The sequence below is a fragment of the Monodon monoceros genome, unplaced genomic scaffold (assembly GCF_005190385.1).
Source record: "Monodon monoceros isolate NGI ecotype Baffin Bay Population unplaced genomic scaffold, NGI_Narwhal_1 Super_Scaffold_2, whole genome shotgun sequence".
NCBI classification, from domain to species: domain Eukaryota; kingdom Metazoa; phylum Chordata; class Mammalia; order Artiodactyla; family Monodontidae; genus Monodon; species Monodon monoceros.
In genome coordinates this window covers 75,263,556-75,290,239 of record NW_021703776.1, presented here as the reverse complement: position 1 = coordinate 75,290,239, position 26,684 = coordinate 75,263,556, and the positions used below count along the sequence as shown (strand labels likewise).

At 36.8% G+C, this 26,684-nt stretch overlaps 1 protein-coding gene across 1 annotated transcript in view; it reads right to left on the bottom strand.

The window, feature by feature from the left end:
- Nucleotides 1-26,684, bottom strand: part of KCND2 (potassium voltage-gated channel subfamily D member 2) — a 465,433-nt gene that overhangs the window by 438,002 nt on the left and 747 nt on the right. The window contains exon 2 of the mRNA XM_029233755.1: nucleotides 24,377-26,681. Within this exon, the coding sequence (XP_029089588.1) occupies nucleotides 24,377-25,491 (1,115 nt within the window). The 5' untranslated portion in view covers nucleotides 25,492-26,681. The remainder of the gene's footprint in view (nucleotides 1-24,376; nucleotides 26,682-26,684) is intronic.

The window sequence follows — 26,684 nt, the reverse complement described above, 5'->3', positions numbered from 1 at the left end:
CTGCCTACTTTCGACCACCTATTCACAGTAGAGGGAGGATAGGAGGAACAGAAAGGGAAGACTGAGGAGAGAAAGAGGGAGATGACTGAGAGAGAGAGGAAGAGATAGTGGTAAAGGGAAGGAAGACTGAAAGGGAGACATGGAAAGAGGAAGAGGGTGAGAGAGGCCTTTCGTATATATTAGTGGTTCTTCACTTTAACGGGCATCAGAATAAGCTGGAGGGCTTTTTAAAACACAGATTGATGGGTCTCGCACCCAGAGTTCTTAATGCAGACTGTCTGGGGTGGGGCATGTGAGTTTGCATATCTAAAAAGTTCCCAGGTGACCCTAGTGCTGCTGGTCTGGGGACCACACTTTGAGCACACTGTTATAGGCCTCCACCTATATGGAATCGTACCAAGAAAAGAACAGGTGTCATTCAGTTTGCTCCTTACGTTATTAAGAAAATTTGTCTCAATAACCATATTTCTAAAAGTCATTATTCTTTCTATGTGCTGTGTTGTTTTAAGACATTGAACTTTTCCTACCTATTCCTAGGATAGAATCATTATTACTTATATTTGTGCTATGATTAAATGGATTTATTTTATATTTCACCACATATCAGAGGTGCAAAAAAAAAGAAACAAGAAAGCAGTGCACATTTATGCTGATGGGGTAGTGACAGAAAAATGGGCATTCTCATTCATTGCTGGTGCAACTAGGATTTGCCCCAGTTGTTTCAGAATATCTTTTGGTGTATATGAAAAAAGACTTACCAACTCAACAGCTAAAGGTACCATTGCACCCACAATTAATAACAGTAATTGAGCACTTACTCTGTGCCAGACATTTGACTAAGTGCTTTATTTTACATGTGTTACAATATTTAATTCTCCCAACAGCCCTAAGAGAAAAAAAGGATCCCACTGTGCTTTTTCTTGGACAGATCAATTTTTTAGTTATTCACTTGTGCAGACACTATTTTAAAAGAGACATTGACACACAGAAGAAAGATGTGTGTATACATACATATGTATGCACACACACACACTCACACACATATATATATTCAGAATGAGAGTAGAAAGGTACATTCTCTATTTCACCCACCTCAGGATGCTTAGCAAGACAGTCTGAACTTATTTTTTCCTGCTCCAGATGAATAGCCATGAAAGTAGGTCTAAATCTTGCCATGTCCAAAAAGAGGTTGAAGTCATAAAAGGCATTTCCCCTAATTCTGCCAAAATCAAAACTTTGTCCTTGGTAGAATATCAAGAAGCAATAAGCAAACTTATATTCAGTATCCTCGGGGAATTGGTTCCAGGACCCCGGTGGATACCAAAATGCAAGAATGTTCAAGTCCCTTATACAAAATGCAGTCAGATGTGGAACCCATGGGTATGAAAGCCTGACTGTAATGCCTTTTCTGAGTTTTCAAGGACAAGTATTTAATGATCTGACCTTTAACCTCTAAAACCTCTTATTCCAAAAAAGTAAATAGTAGCTCTGTTTGGAAATGCAATTCTCAACTTCTGTGGGAAAAGATCCCCAATTTTGTTGTTTCATAATCCACAGAGGAATACTAGCTGTGTTTTTCACAATTATAGGTGAGTCTGTTCGTAGATCTCTGGGAATAAACCTCATCTACTCTTTCTCAAAAACTATAGTATCTTCTTTTATGAAGTAATTGCTTCATCTCTCCCTGCTATAATCTATGGAAATTTTATTGCCAAAAGACAGCTCCCAAGTCATTTTGACTTGTAATATACATCTCCCATCTTTTCTTTATAACATGTGTTTGCCAAACAATGTAAAATATATTAGCAACAGAACTTTGAATTGTACTACATGTAACACAGGTAACAAAGTGTATTGTAAAGGATAGTAATGAGGAGACTGAGGTTCTAATATCTTGTTTTTTATTTCTACTCTATCTCTGCTTCTAAACAGCTGAGCAACCTTATAAAGATCACTTCACCTTTGTGCATCTCATTTTTCTCATATGTAAAATGAGAGCATTAGATGAGGTACCCTCTAAAATCTACTCAAGCTTTCCAAATATATGATTTATTCTGATAAACTGTCTATGGTCCTGGGATGGTTTCTGGTTAAAAGACATTCCATATTTCTTAGTTCAGAAATATGCTTTTAAATACAGTTTGTGCATGACATACCAAAAAGACGTTATATTCTCCGGTAGAATAAAATTAATAAGCTGTTTTTATATCACCCTTTTAGATCCAAACATTTCAACTACACATAAAACATTTAAGAGCCTTTTTAATAGCATGCTTAGTGTATTAATTAATATTTAAAGTGCATAGAATATGCAATAATTCATTTTATTACAGTAATAATATAGCTAGATAAGTTGTTAGAGAGAACTGTTTTAAACATATAGGACGTCTTCACTAGTGATACTGGTTATTGCAGATAAATTAACTAGGTAAATAGTTCTCTGTATTATATACATCATATATATAAATATATAAGATAGAAAGAATCTAATAGCAATATGTCGAAATACTAGCTTGTGTGTAGTTTGTTCTAACAAGTAAATTAAAGCCATATTTAGCGATGAAACAAGTAATGCCGGAATACGGAAATTAAACATACAATTCTAGCAAACATGCATTTTAGTAAGAAACAGTCATCTAGTTACCTGTTTCAGTTTGCCCTGTTCCCTTATTCAAGTAAGCACTGGTGGGGTTATGCAAAACATGACGGCAGCACAATTTCTGTCATTTTTGTTGATTAATTAATATACTTTCAATTTATAGTCCGTATTTGAATCTTAGCTTATAGAAATGCTGCCTTTATGTGCATAACTCAAGCAAAATTTCTAAGTTGGAAAAACTCATATTCCATTGCCAGCAAAGATAACATTGGAATAATATAATTTCAGAGGTTGCCACATTTTATTCCTCTGAAGAAACTGAGCTGCCATGGAATTGGAGCCAACGTGGTGGCAGTTTTTGTAGTTCTTATTTATAAAGAAAGTAAGTGATTCCAGGATTTAATAAATTGGCAGAAATCATTCTAACATTTCATTAAGCTCAGAAACAACTACGGCAGCAGAAACAAACCCTTTAAAGCCTGTTTAAGCTTTTGGATGGTAATGCACCCCCAAAATAAGGAGATCTTTGGTAAATGTGGCGGGAGAAACTCAACGTTCACTTGATGACTAATTCTGCTTCGTTGCTTTACTAAGCAGATAATAATGCAGTGGCTGTAGCATTTTTATGTTTACTGCTCAGAAGCAGATATTTCCAGATTTTGCCTAGAAGTGAAAGAGTGGCATCGACCACATAAAAATGGGAATGTTTATAATAACAATACTTGCCTCAGAAGCTTGCTGTAAGGATTCAATGAATTAATTAATATAAAACACAAGAGCACTGGCTCCATAGTTAATACTATAGAAGCTTAAGTTATTGTTTGTTATGTGTTATTGTGTGATTGTTATATGCAATTCTTCATGTCCTATGGAGGTATTTCTTCAGATTCTTATTGGCTATCCAAGGGGACATTGTAACTTTTGTGGGGCCTTCCTCCCTTAAAGAATTAAAAATGATATTTTACAACTGTGTTGGTATAAATATGAATACATTAATATTAAAAAATTTTTACCTAAAAGTTCATTTTTTCCTGTTACTTTAACAGTAAGTAAACCATTCTCATGGACCCTCAAAAAGTAATGGCCATAGAAACTATGCTTAATGTGAAGTTCACTTGTGGATATCGGAAGCTTAGTGAACTTGGAGTATATGGGGGAGAACAGTTCTTAGCTGTTAAGTTCCTGGATGATAATGAAGAGTTTCATTTAACCATAATTAATCTGTTTTGTTAAATTTGTGAGAATATTTCACAATGCATCAGTCACTATACAAACAACTTAATCAAAAAGAAAATATAATCTTAGCATATGTTCACCACTCAGTGTTTTTTGTCCTGAGTAATATCCATGTTCATTATATATTTTAAAGATAAACAATATGATTCAGCATCAGAATGCAAATCCAGTACTCAAGGACATTATACGAATTTATGATTCCTTGTTGTGGAAACACCATTTAGTTATTATACTCGTTGGTTGTGAGGAGTTCATTATGAGTTTTATCACTTGCCTCTTATTTTCTGGACAAAATACAATGGAATTATAAAATCATAAATGTCCTACTAACATGAATCAGTCCATTCTAAGTTAATTCAATCTAGTGAAGTGAATCTTTTCCAAACTGTTCTAAAAGAAGTTTGTCACTTATCAAGTATATCTTTATTAGGGTCTGGGACCGCTAATGTTTCCCTCAACGGGACCAACCCCTTTTCCTGTGGATCTTCCTTAATGCCAACTTTGCTGCAACAGAGAACCAGTTCTGGATTTTCATTTGCAGAGCTTTGTATATATCATAGTTCTAGTATGTGCCAAAATAATTGTCTATTTCTACAATAAGGCAGGAAAGTCATCTACTGACTGTCAATACTTCAGCATTAATCTTCAAAAGGAAATCTTACTACTAGAGCCTAAATGTTTCATCTCTTCTGTCAAAAACCCCTGGATGAGCTACCTCACAGGGAGACATGGTCATATCAGGCCTGGAATTGCCTATGGAAACTACTAAGAAATCTCTCAAAAGACATCTAATATAAAGACTTTGCCCGCTTTTTTTCCTTTTCTTCTTCTTACTATATGGAATGCAGATGTGATAACTAGAGCTCAATTAACCACCTTGACCATAAGGTAGAAGCCATGTGTTGAACTTGGTAGAGAACCTGATAAAAGAAGCCTGTGTCTCCGATGAAGAAATGGCCAAAACAGCTCTGGAATACTGACTTCATTTATTTAAGAAATAAAGAAATGTCTCTCTTGTTTAAGCCATTTTAATTTCAGGTTTTCTGTTACTCATAGCTAAATCTAAGTCTAAACTACATTAAGTGTGGTGTTTAAAAATGAGTGAATATTAATAAAATAACAAGATAGTGAAAACCTCAGATATCCAGGAGAATTTTCTCATGCAAGTTTCTCTCTCTCTCTCTCTCTCTCTCTCTCACACACACACACACACACACACACACACACAGAAGGACAAAAGTGTAAAAGCTATGACAGTCTCCATATCAAACTCTTAACTCACTGATTGTAACTCATTTATTTACTTTTGTTTATGAATGGCATTTGCCTATTTCTTTTCCTGACAGTACAAAGTATTACTAAGAAAACGAGATGAAACAGAACCAAACAGTAATAACAAGTAAGGCTAAACGATATATGTTGCATTAACCAGCGAATCTGTCTTCAACCCTTTTACTTGGATCAAGAGCCAGTAGCCGTATTGGACATAGCTTAAGAGCTATACTTTCTAATAGCAGTGCTCAATTATTATTACTGTGCATGAGCTGAATAAAAATGGATCTTAATCCTCTGTGTGTTTTCTCCAAGATTAGGCTTTAGAAACATTCCCTACTTTGCTCTGACATATATTGTTTTGAATTCATCAAAGCAGAAATGAAAAGAAATGCTTAAATCAACATCCTTCTCTCAGAAAACTTTTTTGTGCTGGTTCTCTACATTTATTTTTAGAGTTTATTAGCAGGAGCACCAGAAATGTATGGCTGGATAAGGAAGTACTCTCAATCATCCATCATCTGAATCACACTGAGTATTCAATTTAAAATCATGAACTCATCAATCACTAAATAGCTAGACTGAAAAGTATCAGTGGCCAGGAAGTTTTTGCTTTTTGGGGTTTTTTTTTGTTTTTCCTTTTCTTTTTGCGGTATGCGGGCCTCTCACTGTTGTGGCCTCTCCCATTGTGGAGCACAGACTCCGGACACGCAGGCCCAGCGGCCATGGCTCACGGGCCCAGCCGCTCCGCGGCATGTGTGGGATCTTCCCAGACCGGGACACGAACCCGCGTCCCCTGCATCGGCAGGCGGACTCTCAACCACTGCGCCACCAGGGAAGCCCCGGCCAGAAAATTTTAGTCAGTGGACTGGTATAGTTCATATTTCCAGTTGTTCTCAATGTGAAGACTTATTTTTGTTTTCAACAACATCATAGCACAGTAGCATGGTCGAGGTGCCCTAGTTAAATGAGTTTCCCATTTTTGGTGATTGTTCTAATTTTACGATAAAATTACCTAGGGAGAAGACAGTCCTTGCAGAAGCCTGGGACACCTGTATAATAAGAGACGTTTTTATGATGTGCTTACCTTTCTAAATTAATACCTCAATTATACATCTTTAGTAATACAAAAGTTTACTAGCCACACACTTAAAATATAGTAACTAGAATTGCTCTACATGACAAGGTAGCTACTAGCCACGTGCGACTTATTAAATTTTAAATAATTAATATTAAATAATATTAAAAATGCAATTCCTCAGTCACCCTAGCCACATTGCACGTGCTCAACAGACACACTTGGCTAGTGGCTACTCTTTTGAATAAAAAAGACATAGAACATTTCCACCATCACAGAAAGTTCTACTGGATAACACTGAACTAGATTTTCGTGTATCAACACACTTTGAAAGAGTATTTAAAAATGTTTACTCAACAGAACAAATTTAGAAAATACAAAAAGAAAAATGTCCAAAAGATTTCAGTTAGAGACCAGGAGGCTTGAAACTCCATGGGAAATGATAGCTATTCATAAAATAGCCATGACTAGAAATGTTTAAAAAAAAGAGAGTTTCTGAAAAATAGGATTAATGCAGAGAAGCTATTTAAAAATAATCTGATTTAAAAGAGGCATCATGGAAATATAAATGTCAAGTAAGAGTGTTCAACTAATAAAAAACAATGGAATCGGTCTCCTTATCATACCAAAGTTATAATTCTTTAAAAACCAATAGCTTAAACAATTCTTAGAAAATAATTCCTAACTGGATGGAAGGTTTAGTGTTTGGGAATTCTAATTGTTCTTTCTTGGCTCTTCTTTTGTTTGTTTGTTTTGTTTTGTTTTGCGGTATGCGGGCCTCTCACCGCTGCGGCCTCTGCTGCGGCCTCTCCCGTTGAGGAGCACAGGCTCCGGACGCGCAGGCCCAGTGGCCACGGCTCACGGGCCCAGCCGCTCTGCGCCACGTGGGATCTTCTCGGACCGGGGCACGAACCCGTGTCCCCTGCATCGGCAGGCGGACTCTCAACCACTGCGCCACCAGGGAAGCCCAATCGGCTCTTTGTAATGATGGCTCTTTTCCAGCTCTGGCTCTGGTTTCTTCTGACCTAGCCAGAAGATCCGAAGACTACTTCAAATGTTTGATTCTTCATTTCTCTAAATATTGGAACACTGCTTCTCTCAGTAACTATGTATAGTACAGTATCGCATTTAAAGTATTCTTCCAAATTTATATGATGAGCACCACCCAGATAATTAGGATGACTATAAAGAATTCACTCTTGGACTACTTCACTATGGACTAAAAGAGGCTTTTTCAAAAAAATAATCAATATTCCCGTATGGTCACACTATAGGCACATATTCAGTTCTGCCTTTCTAAAAGTGAAGGATAATATGGAGCTAGTCATTAGGATGAAGTGTTTCTCAGAAAAATTATCTGAAATCAGGAATCCACTTTTAAGAGATTAAACTGAAATAGAGATTTCCTTTCTCCATGGTCCTAGGAATTAAACTTGATGAGATCCAGCACTTTGAAACTTTTTGAAAATGTTGTGGGACAAGTCACCACATTTGAAGTATGACCTCAAACACGTCAGTTGGAACAAAACAGTCTGTTTTAAACACAGCTTTCAGGAATTAGAAGACATGTCAACTTCAGATGCAACACTTACACTTCTTGATACTGTACACGAATGCAATCCTGACCTGTCAAAAGAATACTGAATGACTACAGATAAATTCTCCAGCACTAGAAGAGTTATGCCAACCTTTTCAATGTGTGAAAGACAGAATTAAGTCTTTAGTACTGCACATGAAAAAGAAGTCCAATTGTTTTAGGTTGTACTTGAGTATTCAGTGTTTACCTCAAAAATTTCCATGAACTCTCATGGTAGGGAGTCCAGCCTAATTGTTGTGAATCCTTCTTTGGGGAGCAGTTTATAGCCACTCTAAAGCATTGAGAGTACCCCAACCCAAAAGTCAAGACTGTATAAAGGTGCTTGCTAGCAGGGATTTTGGAGTCAGGATGCCTGCACTTGAATCCTAACTTGCCCATATTTGGACTCTCGAGTTTGTACTAACTCATCGGCAAAATATTGATAGAAATTGCAAATTTCTATAAAGTTATAGTACGACAAAAACTAGAGGATCCATGTAAAACCATTAGCACAATTACTAATACATAGTAAATACTAACATATAATATCTAATGTTCGTATTATTGCTAAAATCCCCTACTCAGAACTTTGCTTTTGTTATTTCCCTCCATCCTCATTTCTTTTAAGAGCCCATACTCATCCTTAAGTAGTTCATTCAAGACTCACTATCAGTAAGCCCTCTATGAGACTCGCAGCTAGATTAGGTGTCCCTCTCCAAGGCTCCTATAATCCCCTGGCATAACTTTATTACTGTACCCTTCACATTGTAATGTGCATGTGTGTGTGAGTGTGTGTGTGTGTGTGTGTATTGTGAGAGAGAGAGACTACACTGCGGCATATGCCTTCAAGGCAGAAACTATGCCTCATTCATCTTTGTATCCCTAACACTTAGCAAGAGCATGCCCAGAGTAGGAATGCAAATATTTTCTGAATAAATGAAAGAATAGAATCTTGATATTTACTAATAGCTACTGAAACAGAACATTTTAATATTCTTGCAGCCAAAGCTGAACTAAACTGATGTTTTATTGAGTTTGCTTCCTTGTTTTCAATATGAATTCTTAGTGCTACATATTGAAAATCATTATCTCCAAGCTGAGATCATTTCCCTTTATAAACAGTATACTGCATATTTTAATCAAAACCAACATAAAAATCAGCAAAATAATGTATTCAATGCCCAGAGTGTTAGATCAAATTAAGTTAGATACAGTTCCTGACCTCTAAAAGTTTTTAATACAAGAGAGAAAGTACAAGATAAATAAACATAGATGCCTCTCAAATATATTCTGTATGTATGTATGTGTACATATCTATGTACATAGCTACAATATACGTAATAGAAATGTAGAGAAGTTAAATGCACAATAACAGGCCATAGTGTTTACCTAACAAGCATAGTTTCCTTGGAAATCTTCACCACATTAATGATTTTTATAAATTTTTCATCATAGGAATGGCTTTCAGTCAAGTCCTAATTAATTTTTAGTAAACTATGAAACCATTCTAAGATGCTCATTATAACCTAAATGTATGTTGTATCTAAATTTTAAGTTACATGAAAATGTCTTTATAAATATGTACTTTGTAATAATACCTGTTTATTTTTTAAGGCACTAATAATCTAGTGATTTTATAAATCAGAGATAACGTAATAAGTTACTTCCAGGAAGAAAAAAAGAGATGAAGATTGTTGAAAATATTGTTTGTCCATTTATCAGGTGTAAGCTGGCATCATTTTCTGACTTAATATATGTTCATTACCACTGACATACTAATAAGCAAGTCAGATGAAAGTCTACAACTTTTTTTTTTTTTTTTTTGCCATACACGGGCCTCTCACTGTTGTGGCCTCTCCCGTTGCGGAGCACAGGCTCTGGATGCGCAGGCTCAGTGGCCATGGCTCTTGGGCCCAGCCGCTCCGTGGCATGTGGGATCTTCCCGGACCGAGGCACGAACCCGCGTCCCCTGCATCGGCAGGCGGACTCTCAACCACTGCGCCACCAGGGAAGCCCCTACAACTAACTTCTTGTAGCCAATATAAAGTCTATTTCTAAAGTAGTGACACAATCAATCCTCTCTGCTGTACTGAATGTGTATTTTATCCAGTCATGTATCATTTCAAAGATGCTTGGATAACTTCAAACAGAAGATGTTAGAAAACATCCTAGAGGTTTTTTTTCCCTCTGCAATAAGATAAAATAAACAAGGCTCCACAACCTGCCCGCCTTTTCACTAAACTATTTTAGAATGACTGTGTTAAGGATTAGGTTTCGTCTTGAATGACTTCAATTAGGAATGGTGCAAATCACAAACAACACATGCTAGAACAGTCTATTATAATAGTCTTTCTAAATACACTTCAAGAGCAGGAAATCTAGTTTTGTCATTGCTGGTCTTGACACACTTTGAACCAAGCCTTTTTCTACAGCATTTCTACCTCTAGAAAAGCGGTTTACAGTCCTACTACTAGTTACTTGACAAATATAAATAATTTCTAGACTTACGTGTTTCTGAGGATAGTGTACATGTTTTGGAGACAGAACTAATCAACTCTTTCTAAGTCACATTTTGTTTACCTGTGAAATAAAAGCAAAGCCTATATTGCAGAATCACATGTTATAAGAAGCAACGTATGTAAAGCAGAGCTTAGTGTAGTGCCTGACCCAGGGTAATTACTCATTAAATGAGAGCTCCTGTTATAATGATGATGATGACCATGATCATCATCATCTCCATTTTTTATGTCATGGAATTAGTCTGATCAAATAAGGAGGAACAGGAAAGCTGCATGTCTGACCCTTTTCCTCTCTCCATCCCAGTTATCTTAACAGGCTCATTATTAATGATCTTCCTAGGGAGTGATGGGAAAAATCATCAGAAACCTGAATGAACCTCAGCCTCTGGTCAAACAGAACCAGACTAGCCCGTGGGTGCTAGAACAATTCAATTAGGATTTTTAATATACTTTCTCCTTCTCTTCTCCCTTCCCTACTGGATTTTAAATGTCTGTTTGCACTGGGTAGATGCTTTCAGGTACAATGATATGGATAAACACTTCCATTGATGAGAAGGACTCCTATATAGCTTTTCCAGAAGAACATTGTCTATTGTGTGTTCTGTTTCATTTTTATAATACAATTAAACAGATGCATGGAGGAATCTGAGCCATGTAGCTAGGTTAACATTCAAACAATGCACTTTTATTAGCTCACAGAATGAAATTTCGCAAGGATTTAAAAAATCTGATAGAATTTATGCTCAAGTAGTAAACAGTATAAGGAAAGAGAAGAAAGAAAGGTTTTATAGCACTTCAAGTAAAAATAAAAGACCTGTTATTTTACCGCAAGATCGATAGAAGTCATTGCATTTAGGCCCTATTCAGAGATACACGGTATTAGTGTCACTGTAGGTCATGACCTCAATGTACTTTCTTCCAGTCAGATCAACTTCAGATACCTGAGATCAAGGCAATGAGGGGAGTCCAGAAATCACACTACATGACAAACTTTGAATGACTTAAGAAAGTCACCCTAGCAGAGAAAAGCCTAAGGAGGGACATGATATCTCTCTTCAAGTACAGCCCTGGAAAAGATGTGAAAAAGAAAACATTCTGTTCAGTCTCTAAAACCTAATCTGGATAAACCAGTGATAGAGAAAGGTGTTCCATGTCAGCTCAACGTTTTAAAACTTGATAAAAACGTGAGTTGTGCTGCCTTAAACTTCCAATTACACAGATTATTCAGAAAAGTTCATAGAAGGCCATATAAATATAGAGAATATATTAGAAAGAGGGGCTTTCAAATGGTAGAAGTTTGAGCCAGGTGATCTACAAGAAGTTTTTAGTTTCAAGATTCTATGATTCTAAGAATATAAAGAGCTACTGTTTGAAAAATCTCACTTAAATGTCTATATCTATGAACATGTTACTGAATTTATGTAAGTCTCATGGAGTATGATGGCTTAAGCAAATAACATGAAATCAAATGGGATTTGGATATCGCTGCAAATAAGTAAAAGTTAATTAGAACAAAGGGAGCAAAAGCACCAAGAAAATTGAGAGGTAATATTTAAATTAATTGCTTTCTTATTATAGAAATGGGTCTTTCAAAATATAGAACACGTAAAGACTTAATATATTTCAGTGTACTTATCTCTGAATCAACGTATTTATATTAAAGAGCAAATATTATAATATTTTCAATGGTAATACTAAACTACTTATAAATTGATGTTTTGAATCATTTGAAACTACAATGGATATAGGCAATCTTAAACCATTTGGAAAAAAGCAAATACCAATTATATTTTACCCACAAAAAAATTAAGAGAAAACCAACAGCTATAGAACTCAAAAGTTAGCTCACATGCATCCAAGCCATTCTTTCCTATTTACTAGGACAGGCCTCAAAGGAGGAAAGGAGGCCCCGATAGGAGAATAACCCTGTTCAAATATCCTTGTAATTTCATATGCTCCACAGCCTCTAACTTGACTACAAGAATTGATGGTTGACTCTTGTTCTTTCCAACCCAGGCAAACAATCACTCATTTCAGAGCGTTAAAAAGTTCTTCACACATCTTATACAGTGCAAACACAACTATATCTTTAAACTGCATCCAGGCTCTGTAGAGTCAGCCAGTGAGAAGAGCCAGGATTTAAAATTCCAGTTCTGCATAGAAATTATTCTTTCATACTTGTATCTTTTCTTCATAGTGCCAAGCATATATTGTCTGGCACATAGGGATAGTCAATAAATTGAGTTAAATGAAATCTGGATTCTATGTTTATTTGTTAGGTTTTGCATATGACTGTGCATTTATTTTTCTGTTTTTCTGGGCGTCATATTTTTTTCTGTTAAACAGTAATGTTCCAGCATGTTCAACTGAATGCAACACCTGATGTACATCAATTTCATAGATTATTAATAAATACCAATTCTAAGGTGATGGTGAGAGACAGTTACAGAGAACAATATTATAGAGAGGTAAAGCCATATGTCATGTATCACAGATTATTTAGGGTGCTCCAGTGTTAAGACCATAAAACAAGATTCAAATGTCATCTAATTCAATCTCTATTCCATCCTCCTGCTAGAACTGTTTCTCTAATTTCACAAATATGAATTGAATTTTTTTGTATTCAGAAAGACATTTTTAATTTACTTTCATTTATTCCAAGGATATTTATTGATCACTTGTGAGGGTCAAAACACATGAGAAAAGTAAAAAATACAAATATGAGAACAAATATAACTTATAAGTGAAGGTATTATTATTTGTGTGACAATAATTACTTTCAAATTAATTCAGAGCAGAATTTATTAAGATTTAAAACGTGACAAGTAATTCCAGATTTTTGTTCAGTCAACATTCGACAGATATTTGAGTGCCAAAGGAATCTATGCACTGTGCCCAGAATACACTCTGCATTTTTCTGCCACTGAGGCTGCTTATGCCAGCTAAGAAAAGCCTCCTCTATGCCCCACCATGGCTGACATCACTAATTGGCCATGCCATCCATTACTGGTGACCCTAGACATGCCTGAAAATTCTTCTCACCAGTCACACAGGAAACTTCTAAATTCTAATGGAGTTAGCATACAAGAAAAAAAATATACATATACACTTCCATAGCTCTTAGTACATGGGATAGTGAGTAACCTGCTAGCTAAACAATAGTCTATGTCTAATGGTTTTGCATTAGATTTGGAAATATTCTCTAAATGGCCATTTGTTACGCTGATTGTCTATAAAAGCCAAGGCCATAATATTTCCTGATGGCATAAATCTGGAAATTTTTGTTGAAGCTCAGAACAATGGCCCAGGATAGATATGTATAGCTATGAGCCAACAGCACAGAGATGAGAGAAATAATACAGAAATGTAGAGGATTTCTTAGAAGGTTAAGGAAAGTGAATAAGGATTTGGAGAACAGTTTTACAGAGGAATAAAATCAGCATGTCAAAACTCTAGACATTTATTTCATGTGTAATTTTTTATTGTACGTTGAGCTGAAGACTTTGCATCTGTGGGAATTTTATTTCTGTATGCAGATATTTGTGTGTCAGAGAATGTGTGTAGCTGAGAGAGAAGTAGCTACAAAGTATTATGAGTGAGATAAGTACCTAAAGTGGGTTGGACACTTAACTCTACAGTAAAAAGGGAAAAAAAAATCTTTATTAAGCATCCATGATCCACAAAGCAATGTTCTAGGCATTGTTATAAAACCTGCAGGGGAGATTTCAACTAAAGCCTGAGGTTCTCTGAAGAGAGAACTTTTGTCAGCAGGCATATTGAGGCACCTTAAACACAACAAGGCTACAGGTAGATCATTTTAGATCCATGGATTGTTTTTCTTAATTGGTTCCTAGGGATACTGCAAATGAACAGAAATACAATATGAGCTTAGAAACAAATTATTAAAAATAAATTGCATGTGTAGCTCTTCAAAAAAGATTCTTCTAAATCAACTAAAATAAAAGTGAACAGAAATTATAGACCCAATTAAAATATATTCTGGATTAAAATTTTTAAATCCATTTTTTTAAATATTTCAGATTTCAGTAGCAGGTCAGAACTTTGAAGCACGGTGCGAGTGGTATTTGTCTGATGTTTCTGTCTGGCTCCAATCTTTGGTAGAAGCCTAAGATTCCTTTAGTGGGGTACCTGATCGGGATCATGAATTTCTGTTGAATATTCTCTGATATTCTCCTAGAAGAACTTCATATCCAAATTCAGACTTGTTTCTCAAACATGTTCTATTGTTTTTGGTTCCAGCTTCCTATTTTAACTAAAAGAATTTGCTTGATTTTTTTAAATAACAGTTCTAGCTGTTTGAACTAAAACATGTTTCTAAAGGAGAGGCCGTATTTTGGTTTCCTTGCTCCCATTTTATTGAATAATTATTTAACTTATTTTCATTGATCATTCTTGACAGTGGGAATGAAAATGTGGCAAAGCAAGAAGGACAGCCCATGCATGGTATGAAAAAATATCACTGCTATGCCTATGGAGGTGGTGCCTGCCAGAAAGTATGGGCCCAATAAATCTAGACTCTTCCTTGCCCTATTATAAGTCAGATTATCTCCTTACACACATACACATTCATTCATTCATTCATATTCTCCCCCCCTCTCCTTCCTTCCTTCCCTTTTTCTCTCTCCCCAAATATATTTTGTTCAGCAAAAGTGGCATTACAGAGGGTTGATAAAACTGTCTTTCCTATTTATCTGACTTGGAATAAACCTGCATCATCTAACTAATCTCACTTCAAACCAAGATTTCGAAATGTCACGGCAGGTCTCTTGATCTTGACACTAAGAGACATTTAAGTTTCCATGAGATTACATTTATCAGGACTTTTATGACTGAATCATAACTTTTGACCAAAAGTTTCCTCCTTTTACCAAAGTTAATAACCAGAAATCCTGTAGCCACAGCTAATCAGACAGCATCCTTCAAGGCAGGAAGTGAATTTCAATTCCTGGCCATAGGAATCTTCAATCAACCTTTCCCAAGACCCTTCTCTTTGCACCTAGACCTCACGGGAAAACGTTCATTACATACTTCCCTATATTTACCAGGAAAGACTATGAAGTCATTTTGGACAGGCTAGCAGCCATGAAAAGCCAATTAAAAAGCTCAACATCAAATCAGCCATTCTGTGGATTTTTACACAAAACTTCCCTTATGCTCAATTATAATCTAAGAATGCACTAGTAATTTGTTTTCTATATTTAGGTCCTCCACAGTTGAAATCCCTGACATGTGATTAAAAATTATCCTCTTTGAAAAGTAAATCCTTTTGAATCAATTTTCTGCTTATATAGAAAAAAAAAAAGAGGAAAAAGAGAAAAAAATATACTCTAAGAAAATTCTGGTCTCATGAGATTTAGATTGACTTTACACTGGGTGCTGTCTTGGCTTCTCATAAGCTTTTCCCTAACTCACAGACCCCGATCTAAGACTCCATATTCCTTATGTTCATTATGATCAGTTGGCCAGTTAGCTTCTGCCCCCACTGAGGAAAGCTCAGCCCACCCATGCCTGACAGTTTAGGAAATCAGTAAGTTTAAAAGCTCACAATCCCAAACTCCCAAAAGGAAGCAGTTGTATCGTCTTTATTCTAGTTGCTCTGCAGAAGAGTAGTACTAATGTCCATTATCCACAACACCTTGTTCCTTGGCACAAGATAAGACACGGCTTTTGCAAAAAAGAATCCATTTATCACCTACACTGAAGATTATTCAATTTCTATCTGTCTTCCTACATATATATTCATTAGGTAATATTAAAAACTAGCACTTTTGCTACTTCATCTAGATCGTTGTTTTGGTTTTGGTTTTGGTTTTTTTTCATCTCCAGCTCTAGTTTTTATTGTCCCTCACAGGTCTCTCTCAATGCAAATTCCACAGCCCAAATCCCAGCCAGAAGGAATGACAAATAATTAAGGACAAAAGATGAAAATAATAATTCACATGAGACTGTATGATGAACTCTGCATACTCACGAATATATGCCAACTATTTGTTATCAAGGAAATGGAATAAAGCTCTTCAGACCAATGAAAAGTTAGTTTTCTCTTAAGAGAGAAAGGTGGAATATGTATATAATGCCTAAGGGATGTCGAGTACTTGCCATAGGAGGCCAGTACAATAAACAAACAAGTACCAAAGTGTCATTTTTCAGTGTTCCCTTATTTACAGACAAATTACAAAATTAGATAGAAATCAAACCCACTTGCATATTAGAAATGCACTTCAATTCACCCATGGATCGAAGAGTCACTGTTTTAAACAGTGTATTTTAACCTCCTTTCAAAAGATTACTAGCTCAAGGTCAAAAATATTCCCAGATTAGAATATCAGAGCTATCCTCAACATACAATCTTCCAGATCACTGGAAATTTTAATAATCACTGGTTCTTAAAATTTTATGAGAGAAGTGAAAATGCAGTTGTCATGGTTCCCACCTCCAGACATTATTTCAATTGTTTTAGGTGGCTGCTAAGGGTCTACATTTTTGTAAGTGTCCCAGGTGGTCCTAATTCTGATGGTCTTTCCATCCACGCTAAGAAACATCACCCAGAATTTTCTCAACTCTACAAATGAATCTTGTAATACAGAAACGATATCCCATCCCTACCATGCTCGCAACTCTCTAACGTCTATTATGTCTCAAATGAAACCAAAGATCTTTACTGTGGTCCACAATGTCCTACATCATCTCATCCCAACAACCTTTCAGACAGTATTTGCTATGAAGCCCCTCCCCTGCTTTACTTCAATTACAGTGGCCTTAGGGAGAATACACCTTGTGGTCTTGGTACTTCTTTTCTCTCTTCTTCTAAACTCTTCATCCAGATATTCACAGGACTCCCTTCATCCCTTCAGAAAGCCATCAGCTCAGATATTCCCCTAGGAAAGGCTTTGTCTGTCCTCTATACAAAATAGCACACTTCTTACCCTGACTTATTTTATTAATAGCACCCACCACTGCCTGGAATTATATATCTGTGTTCACTTTCTGCCTCTCCTACTAGAATACACAGTTCTTAAGGTCTGGAAGTTAGCAGTTATGCTTACTGCCGTGGTCAATAACAGGTAGTAAATGATCAACCAAAGTCTGTTAAATGGAATTGAACGCTATGAGTCACATTTTGATTTCCTGAGAGCATAAGTTACTGATAAGACTTTGGGTTTCCCAAAGCACTATTACTGGTATTCTTAAAAGTGAGGAAAGTGAGGAAGATGGAAGAATCAGGCCCACATAAGAGCAAAAAAGACAAGACCTTTTACTTTTAGAACAAAACCTTCCCATTCTATTTGACATTATTTCAACTGTCTTCCTACTCTTTTACGTTATTTTTTTCTCATTATTAACTTCTGATAACTCACTTATTCTCTGCACACTTTTTATGATTATGATCTTCTTTACATAACAGACTTGTCAAAACTTCCAATGCAAAATGGATTGCACCATGCCAGGATATGTATCTACATGTATATTTACATTTTGTAAAACTGCCTTTTAATCGCTTAGAATGAAAACTTCTTCCTGAACAGAGAATACATTTATCTCATGTGTCGTTTACAGACAATAGTTCTCTATTTTTAAACAATTCCATTCTATGCAGAAATGAGTGCACCTGAATAAAGGGAAAAAGTGCCAATTTGTGTTTACTGGGTAAGAAAGAGAACACCTTTCTAGTGACTGTCACCCAGGTATCTTTTTGACCCATGTGTCACTTGGGCTATTCATATTTAGATAGGGGACTGAACTTGAAAGAGAAGGCAATACATTTCTGTGCAGATTCACTTACATTATAACATATCTCCATATGCTTCCCAGAGGCACCTGCAATTAACCCAGCCTTCACCAGAAAGCAAACTGATTAAGGAAATAGCCATCGACAGCCATTAATTCTAACCTTTGCAGAGAAGAATGAGTTACAGCCCTCCCTAGTTAAAAGAAAAATAAAAAGGATGGATTGTAGTACATTCAAAGACAAAGTGTTCAAATAAAAAAAAAAAACTTGAAATTTGTTAACATTGAACAAAGTCTGTGATTAGATTAGTCGATTCTTGCTAATGTTGAGATGGCACTGGTCCATGGCTAAGGAGCTCTCCATGGTGTGCATGTATCATCTCACAGCATGATCAGCAACACAGTAACCAGGTAATAAGTCTCCAAAAGGTATAGACCCAAACCTCAAAAGCCTTTCAATGTAGTTAGGCAGGCAAGAAGTAAAACCATAAATTATATTAAAAAATAGCACTTACTAATGTCAAGTGTAATTCCAACTATAGAAGATGTAGGCTTGGGAGGTTGAGAAGGCTTCATGGAGAAGGTCAGTGTAAAGACTGGCTCTCAAAGGAGAAAATTAAAGGGCAAAAAAATCCAGTGGAATCTACTAATGCAAGGAGATATGCAAATGTACACAGAAATGTAGAGATGGTGTTTCACCCTGGGTTTCTTTTCAATACCAGATCATATCTCACACCGTCAAATCTAGCTGCTGAAGTTAGTGGGAGAACAATGCCTATTTCTATATATATACTCATGCTCAGAAAACAATATAAGACACATGGAGAGTAGGGAAAAAAAAGTGAAATCATTCTTACAGCTCTGCAGGAAGAATCATACCTCCTTTTCAGGGAAAGTTCTTTTCACCTTTCCCCTTCTTTCAATGAAAGAGAAGTTAAATTGTACAGTTTTTAACAATCTACAGGCCAACTCCTTTATAGATAATTCAGACAAAGTAACTGATTTATATTCTTCTCCATCAGGCCAGGTAAAATTTCACCATAAAGTAGTTTTCCCCCAAATGGCCTAAGAGTTCACCAGATGAGAAACACAGGGTTGCATTATGTCAACTGGGCACCTCATGATAAACTCCAGTACTGTATGAATAAATGCAGAGCTAGCAGTGATACTGAGGGATGTGGAAAGAGTGAGTCACAGAGAGTAGAACTAGGAGAGAAATGCATTAAAATAATAGAATAAAGAACATATTTATTCCTTTCTTATCCCTGAGCGTCTGCAGTAACCCCCAGCTAATTAGTACTGCACATTTCTAGATAATGTTTTAAGGTCTTCAGGGGAAAAAAAAGAGTAGAAAATTGAAATTTCAAAAAGTACTACTGATATTTAATTGTGTAACTATGGGCAGGCCAAAAACAATCGTGTATGTGTAAAATGACAGATTTTAAATAGACAACAGCTAAGTTTCCTTCCACCAGGAATTCAGAAATTAGGGAATAAGAAATTTGAACTTCATGAACTCGTTTTCAAAGATGAGTATAATTGGGAGAAAAGTTTAGACAAATACATGACATCAGAATTAAATGAAGTAATTATACAAATAAAATATATATAAGATCAAGTCTATCTGTACTCTAAAGGGAAATCCTGAAAAGAAAAAAAAAATCATAACAGACCCACTGAAAATTAGAAACCAGTCCCTTTTCTAAGATGCCATGCCAAGAGAACACATCTCATCTCTTCCTGACATACCTCTGTCTTGCAACCAAGCAAAGGCTTATAGAAAAAGACATAGAAAGCTGGGTGAATACACACTTTCAAAAAATACATACGTCACGTCAAATATTATCTCTAATTCAAATGGTGACTAAAACAAAATGAAGACACTTAAGATTTGGTCCCCTGTAATGCTAAAGGAGGAATACATATCACATTTTCTACATCTCTTTAAAAGTTCATTTTCAGCTCTCATCAATTAACATGCTCTATAAAGAACTCTGTAAAAAATGTGGTATAGTATGCCAAAATAAAAATGGATGTTACTCATAGAATGGCTCTTCACCCAAAAGATAAATTTTGGTCCCCCTGCCGCCCCCCCAGCCCAGCACCTCGTGAAGATGTATTTGATTAACACGTTAGCAATATTCATGCATAGGTGCTGGCACAGGAGAAACTATAATTCCACCCATTTTCAGTATTGCTGGGTAAACCAGAAGTCTCTACATAAATGATTCCACAAGATACACTCCCAACATTCCCTAAAGCTATGTAGTCAGAATAGTGATGAATAGAAGGAAGATATTTCAAAGTTTCTTCTTCTTTTTAATAATATATACTTTATAACATGCACTATATAAAGTATATAACATATACAACACAGTTAATATATGTATATGTTGTATGGGATATATAGCATACTTGTGTGTTATATGAAATAGAACATATATGACATACATATGACATATTTTATATAAATATATAATCCCCCTACAATTATGCCATTCTAAAAAGAGGAATTTTCCTCATACATTGTTAGGAAAATTACAATAAAAGTATTTTGCTTTTTTGTTTCTTAAAATAGCAATTTACCAACTATATCAAAATTAAAATATTATAGATTTAGTTTTGATAGTCTTATAAATAGACAACTACACTAAGTTTTCTAGGAGCATAGTTGTAATTCTACCATATTTGTTTCTGATGAATGCACACTATAAATGAAATTTTTGTTTTCCCAGGTTTGCAGGGAAACCAAGAATACAGGTATTGCCTAAAATAATAGCTCCCCAAATATTTAATGTGCCACCTGGTACCTCTTCTAATTCACAAGTCATGAGCCTAAGGTTCAATGGTAAACTGAACCTAAATATATGTTTGTAAAATCGTTTTTGATTACAGGTGAATATTTGGAAATTTCCTAAATTTGACACCATTTAAGTACTACCACCTAAATGAAAAATAACAACAGGATATTACTGCCCAGAGGTCATTAAGAGAAAAGAGGACTTCCAGGTTCTTATTCTCCCAAGGCAGTTTAGGGTAGTAACTAGAGGTTACATTGCAGAAAAGAGGGAGGCCGGAAGTAAAAGGGTCATCAGGGCCCAGTGCAGGTCAACAAGTATGCTCAGAAAGAAAGGACTGAATGGAGGAAGAAATATACAGGGCCACCCAATTTAAACATTGTTTTAAAAAAACCTTTCTGACATTCTTTCATTGATTTCTAAAATTGTGCTCTTGATGTTTCATACTTTAATTAATAGGAAATGGGTAGACTTCAAATTATATTTTAAAGCATTCACTTTACTAGCAAATTAAATAATTACTTATGTAACGAGCATGGTTAAAATATGGAATAATGATATATATGCTATTTCAAGGAGCACAAAAATGATTAGATGAATACACAATAGACCCACTCATTTCTTCAGACCGAAAAACCAACTGAATATTGTCTAAAATGACCTGAGAGGTAGCAGATAATTCTGCCAGTCCTGAATTATAAAATTCTTGGCCCTTTCTTTTCATGTAGATAATGTTTGTATGAGCTGGAACTTTCAAACACCACTGTCTAGGATTGCATTTTCACTTCTATTATCATTAATTGATGAATATTAGCTCCATTAAAAATAACAGCCACATAAAAAGAGTTCATTGACTGTAATGGGAAATTCCTGGTCATCTATCAGACACGGATTGATTTTAGCTGCAACTACTGAGTATTTTCCAAAAAGTTTGTATCTTACACTTCATCGTATAAGACTACAGTGTAAAAAATAAATTCAAGCAATGGCTTTTGTTAATACTTTCTATTCTTAAATGAAGCTATTGAGTCACAATGCAACCAAAGTTAAGACACCAAAAAGGCAGGATTTTTTTAAATCTATTTTTTCAGAAAAGTATAATACATTTAAAATATATTTTGATGAGAAACAGAAGACATTTTTTGAGAAAACTTTGCTACATTATAAAGCATATGCTTTGTTAAATGTTCGTATATATTCTCCAATAAATGGGTTGTATCTTGATTGCAACATTTCTACATCTTTAAATCATGACTGCTATATCACACCAGGATCATTAATTACCTTAATTTCCTGAAAATTAAAATTCTCATCTATAGTGGAACTTAAGTCTTAGAAGTAACTCCCATTTTGCTTCCAAGTTCTGAGAAAGTGTGTGTATTTAATTTTTCTTACATACTAACATTCAGAACACGTGAACTAAAACCATTTCATAGATTTTACTCAGGTATTGTGATTTAGTTTCTTAATTCATTTCAAAAAGTAGATGCTTCTAAGCATTTTATTTATATAATAAAAATTGTCATCAGTGGTTAACAATTCCTCATCTTTTCCTAAAAACAAAAATAGAATTCATAATAAAATAAAAATTTGAAAGTCATTTCAGAAAACAAGTTTTAAAATAATACTAACTTCTCAAGTCTAGGATAGAAATTTCTAGCCAGATGAAATTAGCATCTCATCAACATTCATTGTAACAATGCTTAAATTCAATCAGATAGAGGGCATAGAGTATTAAAATGACTTACTGATACTTCATGAAAAACACTGTCACAGACACCTAATTTTTAAAAATGTATTTCCTTTTAATACTTCTTTCATTTCCCCTTAACATAGAGTCCTCTTTTTATTCATAGGTACTTCTAATTTGAAGTCCTGATAGTGATTTATACTATCCAACTGTCCTTAATAAAGACTTCAAATGACATAAAGACAACAAGACACAAACCTCTTAGTTACAACTAAGCACCTGCACTGCTAAGGTATTCTGCATCTTCTTCAAAATGTGTCACAAAATTACCAACAGGATAAAAGGGAAATATAAGCAGTAGATTATAGAATTTTCACTGATTCATTTTTGAAAATCCACTAGTAGGCCTTCAAAAATATGTGAGACTAAATCAAAACCATAAGTCATTATATTTTACTTTAACATAATTTCTTGACTTAGCCCAAAATTCTTCACATATAAAATATTCCATTAGTTAGCCATAGGACAACATGAGAATTCTGTTCAACACAGTATGTCCAATAAAATTAAGTTGACTTTAACCACATTGTCATTTAAAGAAGGCAATTAAATTAGGCTGAAACACAAAATTTAAAAAGCAGCCTTGGGAATAACTTTTTCTCTTACAGCCATTACCAAATCCTATTGAACTGATTAACCATGCAAGAAAAGCAGCATAAAGCTGAAGAAAGGGCACTAACATCACTACTTGGCTTATCTAAGAACTCATAAAAGTAAAAGGCTCTTACCATTTTATTTTACTATATACTCTAATATATAAATGCTGCTACTTTTCTGCAGTTTAACATTATTAGTAATGTCATATCTTTCTTCAATCACCTAAAAATCTTAATTCTAGCTTAAATTTTTTTTAAAAAACAATATTAATTCAGAATATGTCCCTTTGGTGGCAAAACACGATTACCACCAAATAAAATAATAAAGAAAAGAATTCTAAAAGGAAATTGGGGCCCAAAATTCTCTAATGCAACCAGCCCTTGGTGACCATCAATCTCATCAGATACCGCTCTGCCCACTACGTGTATTTAATGAATATGTGCCCATTGCCTGATGGGATCTGTAGTTTCTTAAAAAAAGTGTGGTAAGAGTCACTTGCTTCTTTATTTGAAACTATGAACGTAGAAACTTAAATATGTTGCAAATATCATTCCACTGCATTTTGTAGAGTTGATCAGTTTCAGCCCTGATATTCTAAAACACTGCATAACTTATCAGCCATAATGAAAATGCATATATATGAATATGTGCATACATATTACAAAATCCTTTGATAATATCTATAATCTATGTCTTAAAATGCTGTAAAATGAGAATTATGGTTCTGAGAGGGAAAATGCATGCCAGAAGTATTCACATGAAAATAATATTTCAAATATACGTGGAAACTTTTCAGTTCAATACACTGAAGCACTTTCTAGGCATTTCAATATACAGTGTGTATTTTCATACCTTTACTTGAACACAAATTTTGTGTTTTTCATTGTCATTATATTTTTATGTCTTCATACATATAATACTGATGATCTTTATATTCAGGAATTCCTAAATTTCTTTCTGTATTTATCACTTTCAGGCATCAATACTCAACACTGGCCAGCAACTTCCTAAATACTTCAATCACTACATCATACTCATATCATAGATCAAAAGAGTTCTTCAAAATCATTTAGATAATATTTTCCTGAACCCATTTAAGAAAGAGAAAGATTATTTGCTCTTAATAAGTATATAACTTAAATGGGTGCACAACCACCACATACATATTCCACCTCCATCCCATTTCCCTTGATGGCACCTACCCTAGTGTTGTCATGGTGACAATGGTGTACCAGAAGGCAGCAGGGATGCTGGTGAACTTGCTAGCGGAAGACCCCTTCTCTGCGTAGAACATAACCGTAGCGAAGATGATGATAGCCATGGTGAGCGAGAAGAGCAAGAAGCCCAATTCAGAGGCACAGCTCTTCAGTGTGTACCCCAGGATGCGCAGGCCTTGAGAGTGGCGGGAAAACTTAAAGATCCGGAAGACCCGGAAGACGCGGAGTGTGACAAAGGCTCCACTGACATCCTCATTGTCTGTCATCACCAGCCCAATGTAATAAGGCAGGATGGCCACCACATCGATGATACTCATGACGCTACGCACAAAACGGTAACGACTAGGAGCTGCTGCCAGGCGAAGCAAGTACTCAACTGTGAAGATCATGACACAGGCTGTATCCAAGCAAAAGAAGGCCACGGCGTACCGCTCCCCACAGGGCAGTTCTTTAATGTGACCTGGGCTAGACCCACAGGGCACTGTTTCTACCACATTAGCGATGACTGAGACGGCAATGAAGAAGCCGGTAACATAGTAGAACACCAGGGCCATTGTGCTGGTGTGAGGGTTCTCAAAAGCCCGCCAGACCCTCTGCCGAGCCGTCATAGTGGGCAGCGCGCTCTCTCCGGTGTTGTCGGTATCAACATCGTCCTGAAGACGCTCTGCGTTCTCTCGCCGGCGATCCTTGTACTCCTCATAACAGCAGTCGCCAATAATTTCTGGGATGAGGCCAAAGAAGGCTAATTCTTCATCATAAGCGGAGATGCACTCATGGCGAGGGTAGTGGAGTTTCCCAGTGCGGTAGAAATTCAGGATGTGGCGGAAGATGTCTGGGTCACGGTCAAAAAAATACTGCTGAGTCTCTGGATGGTAGAAAAAGTCCCTCTCCGAACTGCCCAGCAGAGTGTCTGGGTACCGTTCCAGGGTGTCCTGCCATGTCTGGAAACGAGTGCCACTCACATTCAGCACAATTAGAGCATCCTGAGTCCTTTTCCTCTCCTGCCTCGGGGGAGCTGGCATGGGCCCCGAGGCCACAGGCATCCACCCAATGGCCGCTGCCCTTGCAAAGGGCAGCCACGCTGCTACCCCCGCCGCCATGGTTCCTTCAAGTGCAGGCCAGAAGGGCAATCAAGTCTCTACAATGGGTCACTCAAAGTAGCCACAATCACCCACTTCCTCCCGTCAAACAAATACTACTGAGAAATGTGGTCCAGAGGTATCAGCCTTATTCCAAGGTAGGGCTCCTGGTGAAGTCACAGTTCTCAGAGGGCAAGTTTCCCTCAAAGACAGGTATTTGGAGTAACGGGGGGAAAATACAATGTCCTAACAATCACACCCAACAAAACCTAATCAAACCTTTTCCTGCAGTCGGACCAGGCTAGCCCCGGCACAAATAAGTACACAGGTGACTTTAGATGCCTCAATTTCTTCAAACAGGTGTCTTTAATTTCTCCCTTAACACAGTCTGGAGTGTGTGTCGTGTAGGATAGAGGAGACGAAGGACAGACACTCAGTGGTATTCTTTTGAAGAATTAGGGAACCCTTCCACCTTCCTTTTCAGCTCTTTCAAACCTTCCCTTTTCAAGTGGCCCTTCCCGCCAAAGGAATCTCAAGAAGGAGACCTGTTGTTGTAGCTTCCGAGGTTCGGTCACAGCCGCTGCCCCACGTCTCTTTGGGAGTCCGGTCGCCACCTCTACTCCTCGGGACGTATTTGCAGAGACGGAAGTGCTGTGCGTTGGACGCGGCTAGAGGGCATTAATATAGATCCTCCTCCCTCACGTCTACGAGCACCCGCCGTGTCTGCCAAAAGCATTCGCCCAATCTCCCCTTTACTCTCTTGTCAAGTTCAGCTCAGGTGCAGTGTGACAGCTACAGAGCCCGGGAGCTGGCAGCCGCCACTGCCGCCGCAGCAGCAACATCTGCTTCCGCGCACAACGCGCCTCGGCCGCGGTACATACCTGACGAAGTGCGCGCCGGGGCTGAGTTGCGGAGACTTTCTCCTCGCGGTGCACCCGGAACGGGGAAAGCTGAGAAAGCAGCTCGCGAGCAGCCGAATCCGATGCGCCGAGGGAGCATAAATAAAGCTCAAGCGAGCTCTTCTCCCCCTTCCCCCATTCCTCCGTGCCTCCCTCCTCTTCACCTTCCAAAAGCCAGGCGCAGGCGAGCCGAGCAGCAGCAACAAGTTCAAAAGGTGCGGGGGAGTCGAGAACGGAGGGGACTCGCTCCTGCCAACTTACTGCGCCGCGGCGGTTGCCGGGGCCCGAGCGGCGCGGTGCGGGGCTGCGGGGCTG